The sequence below is a fragment of the Muscardinus avellanarius genome, assembly GCF_963383645.1.
Source record: "Muscardinus avellanarius genome assembly, chromosome: 11".
Lineage (NCBI taxonomy): Eukaryota > Metazoa > Chordata > Mammalia > Rodentia > Gliridae > Muscardinus > Muscardinus avellanarius.
The window spans coordinates 103,118,798-103,137,385 of record NC_137797.1 but is presented as its reverse complement, the minus strand read 5'-3'; the positions used below and the strand labels follow the sequence as shown (position 1 = coordinate 103,137,385).

The 18,588-nt window shown below is 48.0% G+C and overlaps 1 protein-coding gene across 1 annotated transcript in view; it reads right to left on the bottom strand.

Annotated features, from left to right (window-relative positions):
* The window catches only part of ETV6 (ETS variant transcription factor 6), a gene marked incomplete at both ends in the record, with an annotated part of 226,247 nt that overhangs the window by 8,505 nt on the left and 199,154 nt on the right, over nt 1-18,588 (bottom strand). Inside the window, one exon of the mRNA XM_080705208.1 lies at nt 11,681-12,226. Coding sequence (XP_080561334.1) covers nt 11,681-12,226 — 546 coding nt within the window. The remainder of the gene's footprint in view (nt 1-11,680; nt 12,227-18,588) is intronic.

Below are 18,588 nucleotides of genomic sequence, written 5' to 3'. Positions count from 1 at the left end.
GCTTAAAAGAGAAGAGCCAGGCGTGGTGTCGCACACCCGTAATCCCTGCAATGGGGAGGCTAAGACGGAAGGATCGCAGGTTCAAGGCCAGCCTCAGCAACTTAATAAGGTCTTGTTTTGAAATAATAGCAAATAAAAAGGGCTGGGGGTGTAGCTCAGAGATACCATGTCTCTGGGTTCAATCTCCAGTACCAAAGAAAAGAAAAGAAAAGAAAAGAAAAGAAAAGAAATAAAATATAAAATAAGAAGCAGCAAGCCAGGCGTGGTGGTGCACGTTGTGATCCCAGCATTTGGGAGGCTGAGACAGGAAGATCGCAGTTTGCAGATAGCCTTGGCTAAAGTGAGGCCCACTGCGACTCAGTGAGACCCTGTTTCAAAATAAAGAATAAAAAATAGGACTGGGGGGGGTGTTGCTCAGAGGTAGAATGCCCCTGGGTCCCATCCCCAGTACCACGCGTGCGCGCGCGCACACACACACACACACACACACACACACACACACAGAAGCCACATTTCTAGAGTTCACTGTAGTTTTGAGAACCGTCTACTGACATACCACTAAAAGATCTACCAAATGGAAAATAAAGTGTTCACGGTAGGATTCTGGTTAATGGTGTGTGTGTGTGTGTGTGTGTGTGTGTGTGCGCGCGCGCGCGCTGGGGACTGAACCCAGGGCCACTCTACCTCTGAGCTACACCCTTAGCTGTATTTTGTTTTTAAACAGGTTCTTGCTACATTACCATACACTGTGGCCTTGAACCTGTGATCCTCCTGTCTCAGCCTCCCAAGTCCTGGGATTATAGGTGTGCACCACCATTATCTTTTTTTTTTTTTTTCCAGTACTGGTAATTGAACCCAGGGATTTTCTACCTCTGAGCTACACTCCCAGTCCTATTTTTTATTCTTTATTTTGAAACAGGGTCTCACTGAGTTTTGGAGGGCCTCACTAAGTAGCTGAGGCTGTCCACACCACGATCCTCTGGTCTCAGCCTTCCAAGCACTGGGATGACAAGTGTGCACCACCACGCCCAGGTACCATCATAGTTTTTGATAGGTGCTGGCCATAGTGGCTGGTGAGGGAAGAATGACGAGTGGACGCCAGGTGTGTGCTGGGCAGGGCTGGGGATTGTTTCTGATCCTCAGGGAGTTGACAAACCGGCCCACGGTCACTGGGATTGAAGTCTAGGCGCCTGCCTGCCAGTGTGGTCTCAGTAGGGGCCTGGGCCAGGCCTGCCCGTGAGAAAATGTCCAACCCAGCCCTGGAAGGTCTTTTTTTGGGAGCACTGGGGGTGGAGCCCAGGGGCTTTCTACTTCCGGTCTACACTCCCAGACCTATTTGTATATCTTATTTGGAAACAGGGTCTCACTAAGTTGCAGACGGCCTCACTAAGTAGCTGAGGCTGGCTTCGAACCTGCGTGATCCTCCTGTCTCAGCCTCGCCGATACTGGGATTCCAAGCGTGCACCACACGCCTGGCTTGCCTGGGAAGGTCTAAGAGCCAGCACATTCACACCCCAGAGAAAGGGCTGCGCCTTCCTTTGGAGGATATTCACGAGGGGAATGTGGTCAGGCAGCCCTGGGCAAGTTTCTTAACCTCCCTGAGATTCTATCTCCTCGTTTATGAAATGGGCATAAATAATCCTGTACTTAATAGGGCTGTTTATTAGTGATAAGAAAGTAATAAAAACAGCAATGATATTTATGGGGTGCTATCTGCAGGCATGGTGCCCAATCTTCTCGAACCATGGCGCGCACAGCCTGCGAGGAGGAGTTCTTCCCATTCCTGTGCTGCAGACCAGCGGCTACGGCCACGGACGGCTGCTAACAGCCGGCGTCCAACACGCGCTGGACTGGAGATTCTGCGCGCCTGCAAAGCCCGCGTAAGCCACACTCTGTGAATATCTGTAGATACTTGGGCCTTTCCGCCCTCCCCGAGCCCCTTCCTTCCTTCCCCTCCTCCCTCCAGCTCTAGTAGTGGGAATTGAACCCATGGGCATTCTACCTCCGAGGCACACACCCCCAACCCTATTTTCTTTTTACTTTGAAACAGGGTCTGGCTAGGTTGATGAGAGTCTCACTACTTGCTAAGGCTGCCTTGAACTTGCGATCCTCCGGTCTCAGCCCCCCACGTCCTAGGATTACAAGTGGGCACCACCATGCCTGGCTTCTTTTCCTTTCTTTGTACTGAGGATTGAACCCTGGGCCATTCTAGCTCGGAGCTATACCCTGAGCCCTATTTTAATTTTGTTTTGAAGCAGGGTCTCCCTAGGTTGCTGAACCTGCAATCCTCCAGTCTCAGCCTCCCAAGCACCGGGACTCCGGGCCTGTGCCACCAGGCCCAGCCTTTGGGATATTCCAGAGGAAAGCGTAACTCGGCTTAGCACACCCCTTTATGAAGTCCAGCTTTGTATCTGAAGAGCAGAAGAAACTAGCAAAAAAGGTGGCATTTTCCAGGAAGCTTAATCCTTCCAGGAACAACCAGTATGCTTTAAATGACCCTAAATCTCTAGAATCCCTTAGTGCATCAACTTTTTATTTTTTTGTATTTTCTCTAAAAATGATCTTAACAAGCCTGGCGTGGTGGCGCATGCTTGTAATTCCAGCATTTGGGAGGCTGAAACAGGAGGATCACGGTTCGTGGCCAGCCTCAGCTTCTTAGGCCCTCTGCAACTCAGTGGGACCCTGTTTCAAAATAAAGAATAAAAATAGGGGTGTAAATAAATAATAAAACTGGGGGTGTTGCTTGGACGCAGAATGCCCCTGGGATCAATCCCTAATACCGGACCAAAAAAAAAAAAAAAAAAAAAAAATAGAGCTGGGGCTGTAGCTCAGAGGCAGAATGCCCTTGGGTTCCATCCCCAGTACCTCAAAAACAAACGAATACAAAAAAATAAAAACTGAAATAACATGTGATTTGTTAGGTTCTGGAAAAAGACAAGTGTTGTCTTTCTTGAAACAGTGACACAGTTTGAACCTCAATAAAGTCTGAACCCCAATCTAATGCCCAAAGCTGGCGGCCACTTCTACTCCCTACCTCTTCTTGGGCTGCACCCGTGTGGCCCCAGGGTGGGCGGCGGCGGAGCAACCCAAGAACCCCAAAGTACCCTGAGAAGTCAGTGACCCCCTACTGCAGCCTGAAGAACCCAGCTCTTTCTGGGGCTCATGAGAGGGATGCCCCTTGTTTCTGCGGGGCAGAGACGTAGCTTCTGTGCTGATCCCTCAAATCTACTTTTTAGTCCTATGTCACCTTCACTACAAATGGAGACCCGCCCTGCTCTGTATGTTGAAGCCCGAACCCCAAGGATAGTCTCAGGTGAGGTCTTTGAGAGGTGACTTAGTTCGGGGGCCACCTACTCGAGTGGTCGGTGCCCTTATAAAAGGGGTGTTCGTGATCACGCACCGTTCCGCCCTGTGAGGACGCGGCTGGAGGTGCCCGAGTCAGAAGCGGCCCTCGACCCACCTCAGGTCCCTTGACCGTGCACATTCTGGCCTCCAGAAGCCCGAACCATGAGTCTGTGTCATTCAGAAGCCACCAGGCCGTGGTGTCCTGTCCCAGCGGCTGGACTTAGGCCGGAGCTGAGCTGCAGCCGGACTCTCTGGTGTGTCCCCCCAAGAGTGGCAGACGTGTTTTCACCTCCCGAGGCCGCTCCCACCTGGAAACACGTGGCAAAGCCAAGCAGCATCACACAGGACGCAGGTCAGCTGGGAGGGCTGAGAGGCTCGCATCTGCTCTTCCCGCCTCTTGACGGGTTACAGGCACTGCCCAGGCCAAGAGGCCAAGGACATCCCTGTGTTCTTGGGAATGGAGACGGGCTTCTCTGGTGTGTTGACGTCTTTTTGAACTAGAAATCGAACCCGATGCCCTCAGCCCCCTTTCTAAAATTTAATTTGTTTGATTTTGCAGCACTGGCGATGGAACCTAGGACATTCTACCTCTGAGCTACACCACCAGTTCTGTTTTTTATTTTTTTGAAACAGGGTCTCACTAAGTTGCAGAGGGCCTCACAAAGTAGTTGAGGCTGGCTGAGAACTAAGATCCTCCTGTTTCAGCCTCCTAAGTCCTGGGATTACAAGCATGATCCATCACGCCTGGCTTAAATTTAAATTAATTTATTAGTGGTTTTTTTTGTGCTGGGGCTTGAACCGAGGGTGTTCTACCTCTGAGCTATACTCCCAGGCCGATTGTATTTTTTATTTTGAAACAGGGTCTCACTAAGTTGCGGAGGCCCTTGCTAAGTCACTGAGGCTGGCTGTGAACCTGTGATCCTCCTGTTTCAGCCTCCAGAGTACTAGGTTACAGGGCATGCACCATCACACCTGGCTCCCTTTATTTTTTTTATTTTGAAACGAAGTCTCACTAAGTTGTGAGGGTCTCACTAAGTTGCTGAGGCTGGATACGAACCTGCCATCCTCCTGCCTCAGCCTCCCAAGCGCTGGGATTACAGGTGTGCACCACTGTGCCTGGCTAGTAAGTTCATTCTAGTAAAATTTAACGATGTGACACTACCTGGCTATCTTTTGCAGTTAGATAAAAAGATATTCTGCCCACAAGCAGGTGAGCGCTGTGCGGTGGTCCTGGCTCTGGGTGGAAGACCCCTGGTGGATCACTCCCTGACAAGGCCTTGTTTCTGGGATGTCCTGCTTACGATCACAAAGCATACTACTTTCTCTTAAGACCGAAATGGCACCCAACCATTTCTCCAAGCAAGGGCCCACCCTGCACTGGGTTACCACGTGGGTTTTTCAGAGGACGGGGTCTAGAGAATCCTCCTGCCACCTACTCATTGGGTGGAAATGGAGGGCCAGGCTTACCAGACAGCAGATTTGATCTAGAAGCTTTGAGAACATTTGTATCTTGCAAGCACTTTTCTTTCATACATTTGAAAGTAACCCCGAACAAAACTGACGTTTAATCCAGCAAAGCCAGTGTTAGTAACAGAAACCCGCTGACGTTCAGGATATACCAGCGCTCTGTCACTAAGGGTGGTAGCAACAGGAATTCTGTGGCATAAAGTTGTTTCAAACTCAGTGTCTAAATGGCTTTTACAACACTATTGATTGCTTTGTTTTTTTGGTTAAAAACTATGCTCGGATGATAAAAACAACTGCCAACTACACAACTATCCCTCTCTCTTCCCCTTTAACAACTCAAGTCCAGTTGTTAGTGAACTCATATTGTTCTATGAGTTATTTTTTGTTTTCAAGATTTTTATTAAAGGCAACCCCCTTTCATTCCATGGAGGTGTCACCTGGGCCTACCTGGAGTCTTCAAGCTGTAAAGATACACTGTTCACCCTGCGAGGTGGCGCACGCTTGTCATCCCCACGCTGGGGAGGCTGAGACAGGAGGATCGCGCAGGTTCGAAGCCAGCCTCAGCTACTTAGTGAGGCTCTCAGCAACTTAGTGAGACCCTGTTTCCAAATAAAATATAAAATAGGTCTGGGAGTATAGCCCAGAGGTAGAAAGCCCCTGGGTTCCACCCCTAGTACCACAAAAAAAGAAAAAAGAAAAAAGATATCCTGTTCTTTGATCATCAGTGAAAACACTTAATGATGTGTAATTAAAACTCACCAAATTCTATAAACAAAAGTCCATCTCATTGTAAAACAGCTGAACACACATGTGAATATATATATATATATCTGCTACTGGGGATTGAACCTAGGAGCATTCTACCTCTGTGATACACTCCCAGCCCTATTTTATTGTTTTAAAATTGAGACAGTGTCTCACTAAGTTGCCGAGGCTGGCTGCGAACCTTCGATCTTCCTGTCTTATCTTCTTAAGTACCAGGATTACAGGTATGAACCACCATGCCCACCAGCACACATATAAAAAACTTTAAAATCACAAGGCCTTCCTGAATTTTAAGTGTATTTCTCTTCAACTAAAGGGCCTTTAGTTTAAAATAGCCATATGCCTCTACATCAAGACATGTGGCTATTTTAAAGAAATGTCCAGTTAGGTGTAGCAACAATTTCAACATAAAAAAATAAATAGAATAAAAAGATTAAAATAAAATAAAGAACGATAAAATAAAAACAAAATAAGATATAAAATAAAATAGGGCTGGGGTGTGCTCAGAAGTCGGATGCCCCTGGGTTCAATCCCAGTACCACACACGCAGACGACTGTCCCTCACTTGAACTGTGTCTTCCATGAGCAGAGGCTTCTGAAAGGGGTCAGCTCCACTGAAGTTCTGCTGTCCATTTGCAGAAAGAGCTTTCCCTCTGCTTCCTGCTGGGTGAGGTGCCCTGGGCTAAAAGCACTGTAAAAAAAAAATCTCTTCCTGTGGTTAAGGAGAAATATTTTCACTCCCACGTCTGTCTCCTGCCACAGACTTGTATAAACTCACAGAGCATCAATTGTAGCAAGACGAGCAGTTCACACACAACAACAGTTTCTAAAGAAAAGGAAAAGATCAGGAGACGAAACTGAGGTTTTAACATTTTTGAGTAAATGAAGTTAAAGACAAAGGGAATGAGTAATGATGGTGGCAAATTCAACTTTCAGGAAAGCATCTAAGAAAATCACTGTATGACGTTTCGAAGGCCCAAATGACATTTTAAATGAAGGTCTAGAAACCCGAGAACCGTGGGCCAGCTGAGGGGTCCCTACTGAACTTTAAAATTTGTTACCTAAACATTGAGCTCAGAAACAAAATGGGTTAAGTAACATACACAATAAAAAGCTCCTGCTCTGCTAGTTAGCAGTGGGTCTAAGATGGAGGGGGGCTTTGCACACAGGGGGCAGCTGCAAAGGTGAAGGGTCCTTCCCGCACCGAGTGGGAAAGGCCAGGGAGGCTGCGGAATGGCTATCTCAGAACGCGCGGGCCGGCCTCCATGACACAGGATTCTTTGGCCCAAATATCAAGAGGGCCGCTGACACTGGGAAGCTGCTCAGAGAAACACAGGCGGGCGAGTGCAGAACATCTGCCACTTGGCCTTTATCCCCTCTCCCATTATTAGAAGCAGAAAGTTGATAAACGCAGCGCAGCCGGCTCTGCGCTGATCCGCAGAGGTGTGTTTACAGTGGGCGATGGCTTGTGTTTTGTTGTGGCTTAGGAAAACAGAAACCATATGTGCAGGGTGGCAGGCCGGGTGGGGGCAGGAAGCGGAGGCAAAGAAGCCGATCCAGACTTCCCGGGGCAGAAGGATGGCAGCTGGGAAGAGGGAAAGCGCTTCCTCCCGCCTCTGGTTACAGAAGGTGTGGTGCAGGCTGGCCGGGCTGGGGGTGCCCGTGGCTGCCCTGCCCAGAGGTGGAGACGCTCTAGACACGTGGCCCCTTAAACAAACTGCACTTCCCAGGCTCCTCAGGCCGCTGCTTTTATTTTCTACCCAGCCACGGGACTGCTGCTGTTTTAGCTTTTAAAAACACTGTCCCCAAACTTCCTTCTCTTTAGGGCTCTTTGATTTCTTCGCACTGAAAATAAAATGCAATGATTCAGTGAGTGTGGGAGAAGCTAGAGCGGCAGGGAATATTCCCAGCCGGAATGCAAGGCCCTCCACTCCCGGAGCGGGCGGGAGAAGCCTCAGGGTCTGAGGGAAGAGCCCAGAAGCGACTCTCCCAGGCAGAGAGGACACAGAAGAGGCCTCAAAGGGGCAGCGTGGCAGGCGAGCATCACGCAAAACCAATGAGCCACAGGCCGACCTTCCTGCCTGTGCTGTGAGGCACGGGAGGGACCAGCTCTTAGTAAATACCCTGTTTGTGCTACATCCACGTCCTCTCAAGCCTAGTCCAAAGCACATCGAAGTGGGTACTGTTCCCAGTATTATAGATAAGGAAATGAGGCCTCTGTGACGTTGAGTGCTTGGGTGACAAGAACTGGGTTCTAATCCTACAGAGGGCAGAGCCTGGACTTCCTGCAGGCACTGCCTTCCAGGGACACTCCTGGCAGTCTCAACTAGATACTATGTGAAGGGTTTCTGGGCGGTGTGTGTGTGTGTGTGTGTGTGTGTGTGTGTGTGTGTGTGTGTGTGTGTAAAGTTATTCCCTGAAACAGTGGGAGGGAGTGGCTACTTTAGCTGGGGCTAAAACCCTGCAATTCTTTTGGCAGGTGGAATCGTTGCAGGACCTTGCTCTTTCTCTCCTCCAACACAGATGGAGCTACACGTGCACACAGAGGTGCACACGCTTGTGCCCCCCCCCCTGCCCCCATCTTACCACTAGGCCCAGAGATGAGAACTGGGACCTTCATTTGAGTATGACTTTTTGTTTATGGCACGTTCACGACTTCAAGGCTACTCCTGAGGCTCATTTACAAAAGAAAAGAAATCCAAGTGCCGCATCTGAAGCTAGTTTCACCAGCACCAAGTCCTGCTGGATGTAGAAATGGAAGCACGAGGCCAGGGTATGGCGACGCCCTGGGACACACGCCTGAGGACGAGCCTCCCCTGCCTTCTCTCAGTCCCACCCTTCACTGTCTTCATCCGATTTAGATTCGTGCTCTTTACATTGAGTTTTTGTGTACATAGAACTTAGCCAGTTATTTTATTTTATTTTTTTTTGCGGTACTAGGGGTGGAATCCAGAGGCTTTCTACCTCTGGGCTATACCCCCAGCCCTATTTTTTATTCTTTATTTTGAAATAGGGTCTCACTAAGTTGCTGAGAGCCTCACTCAGTAGCTGAGGCTGGCTTCGAACCTGTGCGATCCTCCTGTCTCAGCCTCCCAAGCACAGGGATTACAAGCGTGCGCCACCATGCCCGGCGAACTTATCCAGTTAATAAAAAAAGAGAGAAAGCATTACAGAGCTGGTGTAGTGGCCCTACCTGTAATCCCCGTATTTAGGAGGGTGAGACAGGAGTATCACAGGTCTGAGGTCAGCCTCAGCAATGTAGTGGGGCTCTCAGCAACCTAGTGAGACCCTGTTTCAAAGACAAATTAATAATAATGATAATAGTAATAACGATGGCTGGGGAGTAGCCAGAACGCCTCTAGGTTCAATCTCCAGTACCCTAAAAATAAGCACTAAAGGTGACTCAAGTCCCCCTGATTAGAATCATCATTTTTTTGTATTTCTGTAAAAAGGTGTATATTTGGTATATAATAAACATTATTTAAAAATTTTTTAGTACCAGGGATTGAACCCAGAGGCATTTTGCCTCCAAGGTACATCCTTAGCCCTTTTTAAAATTACTTACTTATTTATTTATTTTTGGCAATACTGGCTTCACCTGTCCGTATTCTAAGCCTTCTGCGAAGCCCAGGTTAAAGCCAGCCCTGCACACAGCCTTCCCTGACCTCCTGCAGCACTTGATGGGGCCCTTCAAAGATACGCTTTGCTTGGATGGCCAGCTGTGCTCAGACCTTTTATGATTAAGATTGTGTCTTGAGCCGGGCGTGGTGGCCACGCTTGTAATCCCCGTGCTTGGGAGGCGGAGACAGGAGGATCGCGCTGGTTCGGAGCCAGCCTTGCTGGCTTAAGAGACCCTGTTTCCACATAAAAAGTAAAAAAATAGGTCTGGGAGTGTAGCCCGTGGGAGTGTATCCCGGAGGTAGAAGGGCTTCCAGGAACCCCAGTACCACCAAAAAAAAAAAAAAAAAAAAAAAAAGATACGCTTTGCTTGGATGGCCAGCTGTGCTCAGACCTTTTATGATAAAGTTTGTGTCTTGAGCCGGGCGTGGTGGCGCACGCTTGTCATCCCCACGCTTGGGAGGCGGAGACAGGAGGATTGCACAGCTTTGAAGCCTCAGCTACTTAGTGAGGCTCTCAGCAACTTAGTGAGACCCTGTTTCCAAATTAAGTATAAAATAGGCCTGGGAGTATAGCCCGGAGGTAGAAAAGCCCCTGGGTTCCACCCCCAGTACCACCAAAAGTAAATAAATAAATAAAGATTGTGTCTTTAAATAAATAAATATTGTGTCCTTAGCTGGACATGGTGGTACACACTTGTAATGCCAGCACTTGGGAGGCTGAGACAGGAGGATCTTGGTCTGCAGACAGCTTCGGCTACTTAAGGGCACCTGTAGATTCTGAGGCTCTCCTCTTGGTAGGTACCAAGGTTCTGAACTGAGAGCCAGCAAACATGCTGATGTTCAGGGACAGGATAAAATGGGATGAAATTTACAAATGTCCTACACAAGGGGATAAGAGCCAATTTTTCTTTCTCCACTGATGGGCTTTCCTTAGATTCCTAGCTTGTGTGTGGTGAAGACGGTGCGTCCTGAGGGGGTGGACAGGACACAGCTGGCGGAGGGCAGACCTGGGGGCAGCACCACAGACAGCCGCCAGCGCAGGGGCCACCTGCCCCCGGGGGGCCCTGGGCAAGGTCTTTGCCTGTCTGTCTGGCTCAGTTTCCTCTGTGGACGCCCCTGTTCAAATGACCCTACTGATAAAATGAACACAGCAATAACAATCAATCTCAAAGGGCTGTCCTGGGAATTAGAAATTAGTAGAGGATCTACAGGCCAGGATGTACAAGCTTCCAAGTACTATAATCCCAGTACTCAGGAGGCCGAGACAGGAGAATCGCAGGTTCCAAACCAGCCTCACCAACTTAGTGAGACCCTGTTTCAAAATAAAAAAATCAAATAGGGCTGGGAGTGTAGCTCAGGGGTAGGATGCTCCTGGTTCCAACCCCAGGCACACACACACACACACACACACACACACACACACACACACACACACACAAGAGAAGAGTCAAGGCAGGCGCACAGCTGGCCTGCAGAAATGACTGTTACAGCATGGCGGTACCGGCTGGCTAGCTGCAGCCCGGGATCACGGAGCAAGGCTCCCGTCTCACGTCTACCGAACAGGGCAATCTTCGCCACCAGCCTCCTGCCCACTATCAAACGCACCAGCACCAGTCAAAACGCCAACTCTCATTGCTTTGCTTTGTGACCCGGGCATGCAGTAGGTGCTCAATAGATGCTTACACACTTATTTCATTCTGCCTTGTACCTTAGTGGCTTTCCCGCTTGGCTTTCCCACTAAATCCTCAATGACCTGAGGAAAAGGATATTGGGTGTTACGTCAGCTCTGTATACCTACGCCCAGGGCATTTATCTGTACATAGTAAGTGCCAAATAAATGTCTCAGGAATGGAGAGACATTCTGGGAAGGTAGGCTCAGCTCCGCCACGGCACATGGGGCTCCGGGAGAGTGATTTCATGTCAACTATGGACCTGGTAGCAAAAATGCCAAGGGGGGATTTTTCAAAATGGTCCCGAGCGGTTTCTTGTCTGAGCTAAGCAAATTTGGGCTTGTCATCGTAAAGAAAGAGGATTCGGGAGTGGCTTCCTCTGCCCAAATGACCCAGCGACACCTGCTCCCAACACCACAGCCCTGGGTTCTTCTCCCAGCTCCCAAGGTGAAAGCTGACAAGAGTCGCTGCCTGCGGGCTAGAGTTACCAGGCAGGAAGCCGAGACAAAGGTTCTTTCTGCTTGTATCTGGTCATTAATTAGCTGCTGGAAACTTGGGGACAGGGCCATTAGCATGCTCATAAACCTTTCCTTTTAAAGCTTTCGCTTAGCCGCCATTCTGATGAGAGCCTCCTTGTGCGCTGGATGAGGGGCGCTCGTTTCTTAACATCTCTGAGGCTCATTACCTAACTCCATCCCCGCGGCTCATTAACCAGGCCATTAGCGATGTCTCCTTCCGGCAGCAGCATCCAGCCCCCCCCAGCTCTGCAGGCACCTGACTGGGAGTGGCGAGCGGGGGGTGCGGCTCACTTACCTGCGATCCTCCCGATGGGCATGGCGTGCTCCTCGGGAGGGGACACGGAGACCATGATGTGGTTCATGTAGGCCAGGTCTTCCCGGTGCGACAGGTTGATGGGCTTCCCCTCCCTGTGCAGCCCGTCCTCGGAGAGCCTGGACTGCTTAAAATCCATGGAGTGCCGGGGGTTCAGGATCAACGGGTGCATGATGGGGCTGGGCATCAGCTGGATGACGCGCGTGTTCTCCTGCCGGGGGCTGGAGGGCTTAGCATGGGGCTCGGAGGATGGCGGGCAGTGATTGTTCTCCATGGGAGACACTGACAAGGGGTAGGACTCCTGGTGGTTGTTCTCCTGGTGGAGCCTCGGCCCCTGGGCCCTCTCGGCCGGGGAGAGGCGCCGGATCATGTTGTCCAGGGGGGACCGGAGGGGCCGCTGCTCGGGGTCGGGAGAAGGCCGGTGGTTTGTGGTGGTGGGCGACCTGGGGCGGTGCAGAAGTTCAATGGTGGGTGGGTTGTGGTGCATGGTCTCCATGGGTGGCCTGGGGGTCCTCTGGACACAGCTGTCTGTGGGGCAGAGGGAAAGACAATCACAGATTCCAGAACTGGCAAGCCGGGGTCTCAGAATGCCTCTAAAGACAGTCATATGCTGGGCATGGTGGGGTACACTTATAGTCCCAGTACCTGGGAGACCAAAACAGGAGGATCACAGGTTTCAGGCCAGCCTCTGCCACCTAGTGAGACCCTGTCTCAAAAGAAAAAATAAAGCCGGTGGCGCACACTTGTAATCCCGGCATTTGGGAGGCTGAGACGGGAGGACCGTGGTTCATGGACAGCCTCAGCTACTTAGTGAGGCCCTTTGCAACTCAGCTAGACCCTATTTCAAAATAAAGAATAAAAAATAGGGATTGGGGTGTAGCTTGGAGGTAGCCCCTGGGGTCCATCCCCAGTACTGAAAAAAAAGAAAAAAAGAAAAGAAAAGAAAAATGAAAAGAAAAGGGCTGGGAAGTCAGAAGTAGAATGCTCCTAGGTTCAATCCCCAGTACAAGAAAGAAAGGAAGGAAGGAAGAATGAACGAAAGGAAGGAAGGAAGGAAGGAAGGAAGAGAGAAGGGAGGGAATCGTATACACACGTAGAGCCCCTTCTTTTCTTCCAGGGTGCAGAATGCTTTTTATTTTTTACACGAAACTCGAGTGTGCATATCTGAAACTGCCTTCCTACTGCTCGGCACGGTAGGGCTGTCTGTGAACACACCATCGTCCACTGCGGCTCCAGACGCAGGAGCCACTTCCCGCCTCCCGCTCTCTCCTGCCTCGTCCACAAGGATCCAGAGGTGAAGAGTTCTTTCAGGTTTCTCTCTAGACGCCCGTACTGACTTCCGTTTTCATAATACCATGCCCATGCTCTCTAACTCCAAGAGTCTTGCTAATAATGACGATGATGAGCAACGACTACAGCCTGGGTACTGGATTTCATTAAAATCCACCACACTCGGCCGGGCTTGGCGGCGCATGCCTGCAATCCCGATCCCTGGGAGACGGAGACAGGAGGATCGCAGGTTCTGCAACCCAGAGAGATCTTGTTTCCAAATAAAAGATAAAATAGGGCTGGGGACTTAGCTCAGGTAGACTGCCCCTGGGTTCAATCCCCAGTATCAAAACCAAAACCAAAGAAACAAGCAAAAATCTAATACTGCTTAGCAGAAGAGATTGCTATTACCCTATTTGCACATGACAAGACTGGGGAACAGGCGACTAACCCAAGGCCACAAAGCCAGGCAGCAGATCAGGACCAGACTCGGGTCAAATACTAGAATCTGTATGCTCCTCATAACCGCCGTCACTTTGTCACACAGAAAGTAGGGCGCCAAGTCACAGCTGAACTTTCTTTCAGCATAAACAGCGGCCTGAGCATCTTGTTCCCGAGTACACAAACCCAGCAACTGGAGCTCAGGAGAGAGGCAGAGGGAGCGAGGAGGAGGATGGCCGGCTCCCCAGCACGGGGCTTTCAGCGGGGGAGGATGGGGGAGTGTGCACAGATTGCCAAGGGAAGTAGCTCTGTGGCTGGGTTGGGGGACAGATCCGCACACGGGGCTGCAGGAGTCCCCCCTGAGGACAGGGTCCTCTGTGAACACCGAGCTGTCGATGGGGCCTCCCATCCATCTCAAAGATGCCCCGGCCACGCGTGTGCCCAGAGCTGTCGCACCCGAGGCGGTGCACACTTGCCGGCTCCTACCCTGGACCAAGACTTGCCCTCGGTTCCGAGTAAAAGAAGCCAGAGCTGTAACCTTTGCTCACGAAGACAGTACCTGTGCAAGGAACTCACAGAGGGAATCCAGAGCTGGGGATGGGGACTGGGACAGACACATGTTGAGCATCCTCATCTAAAATGCTCCAAAAGAGAGACTTCCGGGAAGATGGCGACCGAGAAAAGTGGGGCTTAAGAGCCCCGCTAACAACAAATCTCCATTACCACAAAATCAGCGCCTTTCATAGCCAGAAAACACCATCACAGGTGAAACAAAAAAATCACCAGGCTCCAGAGAGAAACCGGACTGAGAACAGAGCCACAGACGCGGCAGCAGCGCTTTACTGCCGGCGGCAGCGGGGAGTTCACCGGGCGGCTACAGCAAGCCGAGGTGAGCCACTGCGGAACAGCTAGGCGGGATTTCTCCGCGCAGAGAGCATCTAAAGCTCCCAGTGGCCGAGCTCAGCACAAGCTGCAGGGATTCAGAGTAGAAATCAAAATCAAGAAGAAAAACGCCAGCCCCGCAGCCGAGGACGTAGCAGCGGCGCCATATTGCTACCGGCGGCAGCAGCAGCGAATTCAGCGAGGCCAGTACAGCTACATCTGCGTACTCAAGAACAGTGAGTCAAACTGCGGGCCACAGAGGAGAAATCCTAGTACTGTCCTCCCTGGGACCTGACCCAGTGGGGGAGGGGCGGTGGCAGAGATATCACACCATAGGAGAACGTGCAACCTGGCACCCCCCACGGTCTAAAGCAGCCTCTATCGACTCTCTGGGTCGGAGACTCTGTGATAAAACCCAGTAAAGGAGTAGTGGGGTCTGAGATACTACTGACTCGAGATCCAGAACACCTTAAGTGAAGTCATAGTGACCCAAGGGAAGAACCCAGAGAAGGCACAAACATCCGAAATCATGGGAAAGAGGAATAATACTGGAGCAATAAATGCCCACAATCCCACAACATCAGAACCCGATAAAACAGAAAATCAGAGATTTCTAGAAGATCAAATCAGGAAAATAACTGTAGAAATAATAGAGGTGCTTCGAAAAGAACTCAGAGAGGGCCAAAAAGAGATAAAGGATGCAATTAATGAAGTAAAGGCCTCAATTCAAAGCACAAACAACCGATTAGACCACATGGAGAACAGAATCTCGCTCTTAGAAGATGAGCAATCCAAAAATGAACTCATAGTTTCTAATCTAGAAAAAAATATCCGACAGCAGGAATCTGATATTGAAGAAATATGGGCCCATTTTAAGAGAGCTAACCTAAGAATAATTGGAATAGAGGAGGGAAAAGAAAGTGACACCAAAGGGATCAACAATCTCTTCAAGGAAGTAATAGCAGAAAATTTTCCAAACATAGAGCAAGAGGTTGATACACAGGTCCAGGAAACTTATAGAACTCCCTTTAGACAGGATCGGAGAAGAGGATCCCCACGCCACATAATTGTCAAAATGACCAATGTGGAAGCCAAGCAGAGAATCTTAAAGGCAACAAAAGTAAAGGGCCAAGTGACATTCAGAGGCAAACCAATTAGAATCACTCCAGACTTCCCAAACCAAGTTATGAGAGCCAGAAGGGCTTGGAGTAACATATTCCCAATTCTGAAAGAAAACAACTTCCAGCCAAAAATTTCCTACCCAGCAAAACTTTCTATCAAATTAGATGGAGAAATAAGAAGCTTCCATGACAAACAGAAACTGAAGGAATTTATGTCTTCAAAACCAGCACTAGAGAAAATACTCAAAGAGATTAACTACAAAGAAGAAATAGGTAACACACTCCAGAACTAGAGAAACAAGATTTTCCATCCAACAGACAACTAAGATTGGTTATCTGTGGAGATTCATTATTTATGTTAGTCTTTTACCTATCTCTAAAGGGTATTGTTTGCCTTTATTGTTGTTAATTTTTAGGATTTCTAGTTGGAATATTAATATACCTTCAGATATAACAATTGGAAATATTTTATCCCATTCTATTAGTAACTGTTAACTCTGTTTACATTGTCTTTGGATATACAATTTTTTTTTTATTTTTTAGGGAGTTTGTATACTCCTCTGTTGCCTGTGCCATTGAAATCATATCCAAGAAATCACTGCCAATTTCAATGTTGTGAGGTTTAATGACCCAGATTTTCTCCTAAAAGTTTATAGTCTTAAGATTTATATTTAGGTCTATTATCTATTTTGAGTTAATATTTGTATATGGGATTAGGTAAGGGTCCAATTTTATTCTTTTCCATGTAATTATTATTTTTTAACAATATTTAGTTAAAAGATTAATATTTCCATCACCAAATGTTTGTGGAAACCTTGTCAAAAATAACTTGACAATATATGGAAGAATTTAGCTCTAGGCTTTTATTTAACTCCAATGGTTTATATATCTGCCTTTAGAATAGTACTACACTGTTTCAATTATTGTAGCTTTATATGGTTTGAGGTCGGAAAATATATATCTTCTAGCTTTGTTCTTTTTCAAGATCGTTTTGGGTACCTAGAGTCCATATTCCATATTAGGATAGATTTTTTTCTGAAAAATAAATATATAAATATATGATAGTTTCACCTAAAAAATAGAAAAAAAAATATTCTCTGGTAAGAAAGAAAGCAAAAAGAAATATTGAAATATTATCTTTAAGTCATCAAAAGCTTGGTATCAGACAAATGAAACTGTTATGTGAGATTATCATTTTTAATTTTAGATAAATTGCCATAATACTAGATGCCAACTACTAAGCCAAGCATGGGAGGGAGGGATAGGGAGAGAATGGGGTGGGGATTGGGTTGGGGGCTGACTGGGAAAAGTGTGCATGTATGTCTACAAAAGTATGTATCCTACTATGATGTATGAATACAGTGCACCAATAAAAAATATATATATAAAAAAAAATAAAAAAATAAAATGCTCCAAAATATGAAGGCATTTGAACCTCAATACGACCACGTGTGGACGATTCCACATCATGAAACTGTCTCATCAACATTATTAAAAACACTGTATAGCCAGGCGTGGTGGCGCACGCTTGTAATCCCCGCGCTTGGGAGGCAGAGACAGGAGGATCGCGCAGGTTCGAAGCTAGCCGTGCGCGCTGGCTTAGGAGACCCTGTTTCCAATTAAAAATGTAAAAATAGGTCTGGGAGTGTAGCCCGGAGGTAGAAGGGCTTCCAGGAACCCCAGTACCACCAAAAAAAAAAAAAAAAAAAAAACAACAACAACAACAAAAAAAACACTGTATAAAGTTACCTTCAGACTATACACATAAGGTGTAGATAAAACCTAAATGAACCTCATGTTTAGACTGGGTCCCATCACCAAGCTGTGTTACCATGTACATGTTATATTCCAAACTCTGAAAACAACTTCACAATCCAAACACTTCTAGTTGCACACACTTTAGATTTACAGGTAGGGTGCTCAGCCTGCGATATGCACTGGTGAAAAGCCATGCAGATCACGGCTAATTTCTTTAAAAAATCAAAGAGAGATAGAGAACATTCCAACTCAGGCACGAGAGGCATAAGAGACACCAGTCCTCTGCAATGTCAAGACTCTTGCTTGGATTCTGACTTGAACTATAAAAAGCATGTCCAAGACAACTGAACAAACCGTGACCACTAAGAGGATGCTGGATGACAGGACGCGCTTCTGGCTTTCCAGGGCTGGCTGGTTCTGCAGTTGTGATCTCTATGAAGAGTCCTGATCTTACAGATCTGGTGATGTATTAACAGCCGAAATGACAGCTGGGATTGGCTCTAAAGTAACCCGAGATGGGGAGACAGCAGGCAGGGCCCGGAGGAGACAGGACCTTGGGTTGATGGCCGAAACTGGTGATGGGTTCCTGGCGCTTCATTATACAATTCTGAGTTTGTATAGGTTTGATACTTTTCATTACAAAGCATTTGTTTTTAGGTGCTTAGTCAACCCTACAAAGATACAGGTTGGAGTGGCGAGGACCAACTTCTCATTTCAGCCCAAATGCATTGAAATGATCACAGGGTCCTGACTAGGCCCATGGAGTTAACTCTAATGGCCAAGACTTAATAATCACATGGTAGGACTGGTCTGCCATCAGGGGACATGGCAAGTTTTCTTTTTATAGCTGATGTGAATCTCGATTCTGCTGCCCATAAAAATGAATTTATCTCTTGTCCACGGTTCAGGCTTCATCTGTCATGGACTATGATTGTAACTACTTAAGACAGGTTCATTCAGGATGTTCATATATTTTCTTCTAAATGCCATTTACAGAATGTCTCTCTTTACTTAAAAGCTTATTATAGTTTAAAAATACTTAGGGATGATGAAGAACATGTATTGAAAAAAAAAACCCATTTCCTGAATCCATTTCCCATCTTATAAATTTCAAAACCGATGCAGGCGTTGGCCAGTAATCTGGTTACCTTTGATGTCCTGGGCTTCAAGGCACCGTCCGCGTGGGTGTGCGCTCAGGGCCAGCCTTAGGAAGCCGGGAGGACTATGAGAGGAAGAGCTCCCGTGCCGGGGGAAAGAGGAACTGATGTAATGTCCTGGAGAGATTTCACTCTCTGTTCCTGCCCAAACCTTTGGAAACAATGAAGGAAGAAGACAGCGCTCTGGATAATTCGACTCAGGTTTTACTCTGACTCAGGATCCGGGCGGGATCAGGACTTGGAGAAGCTTGATTTATTTATT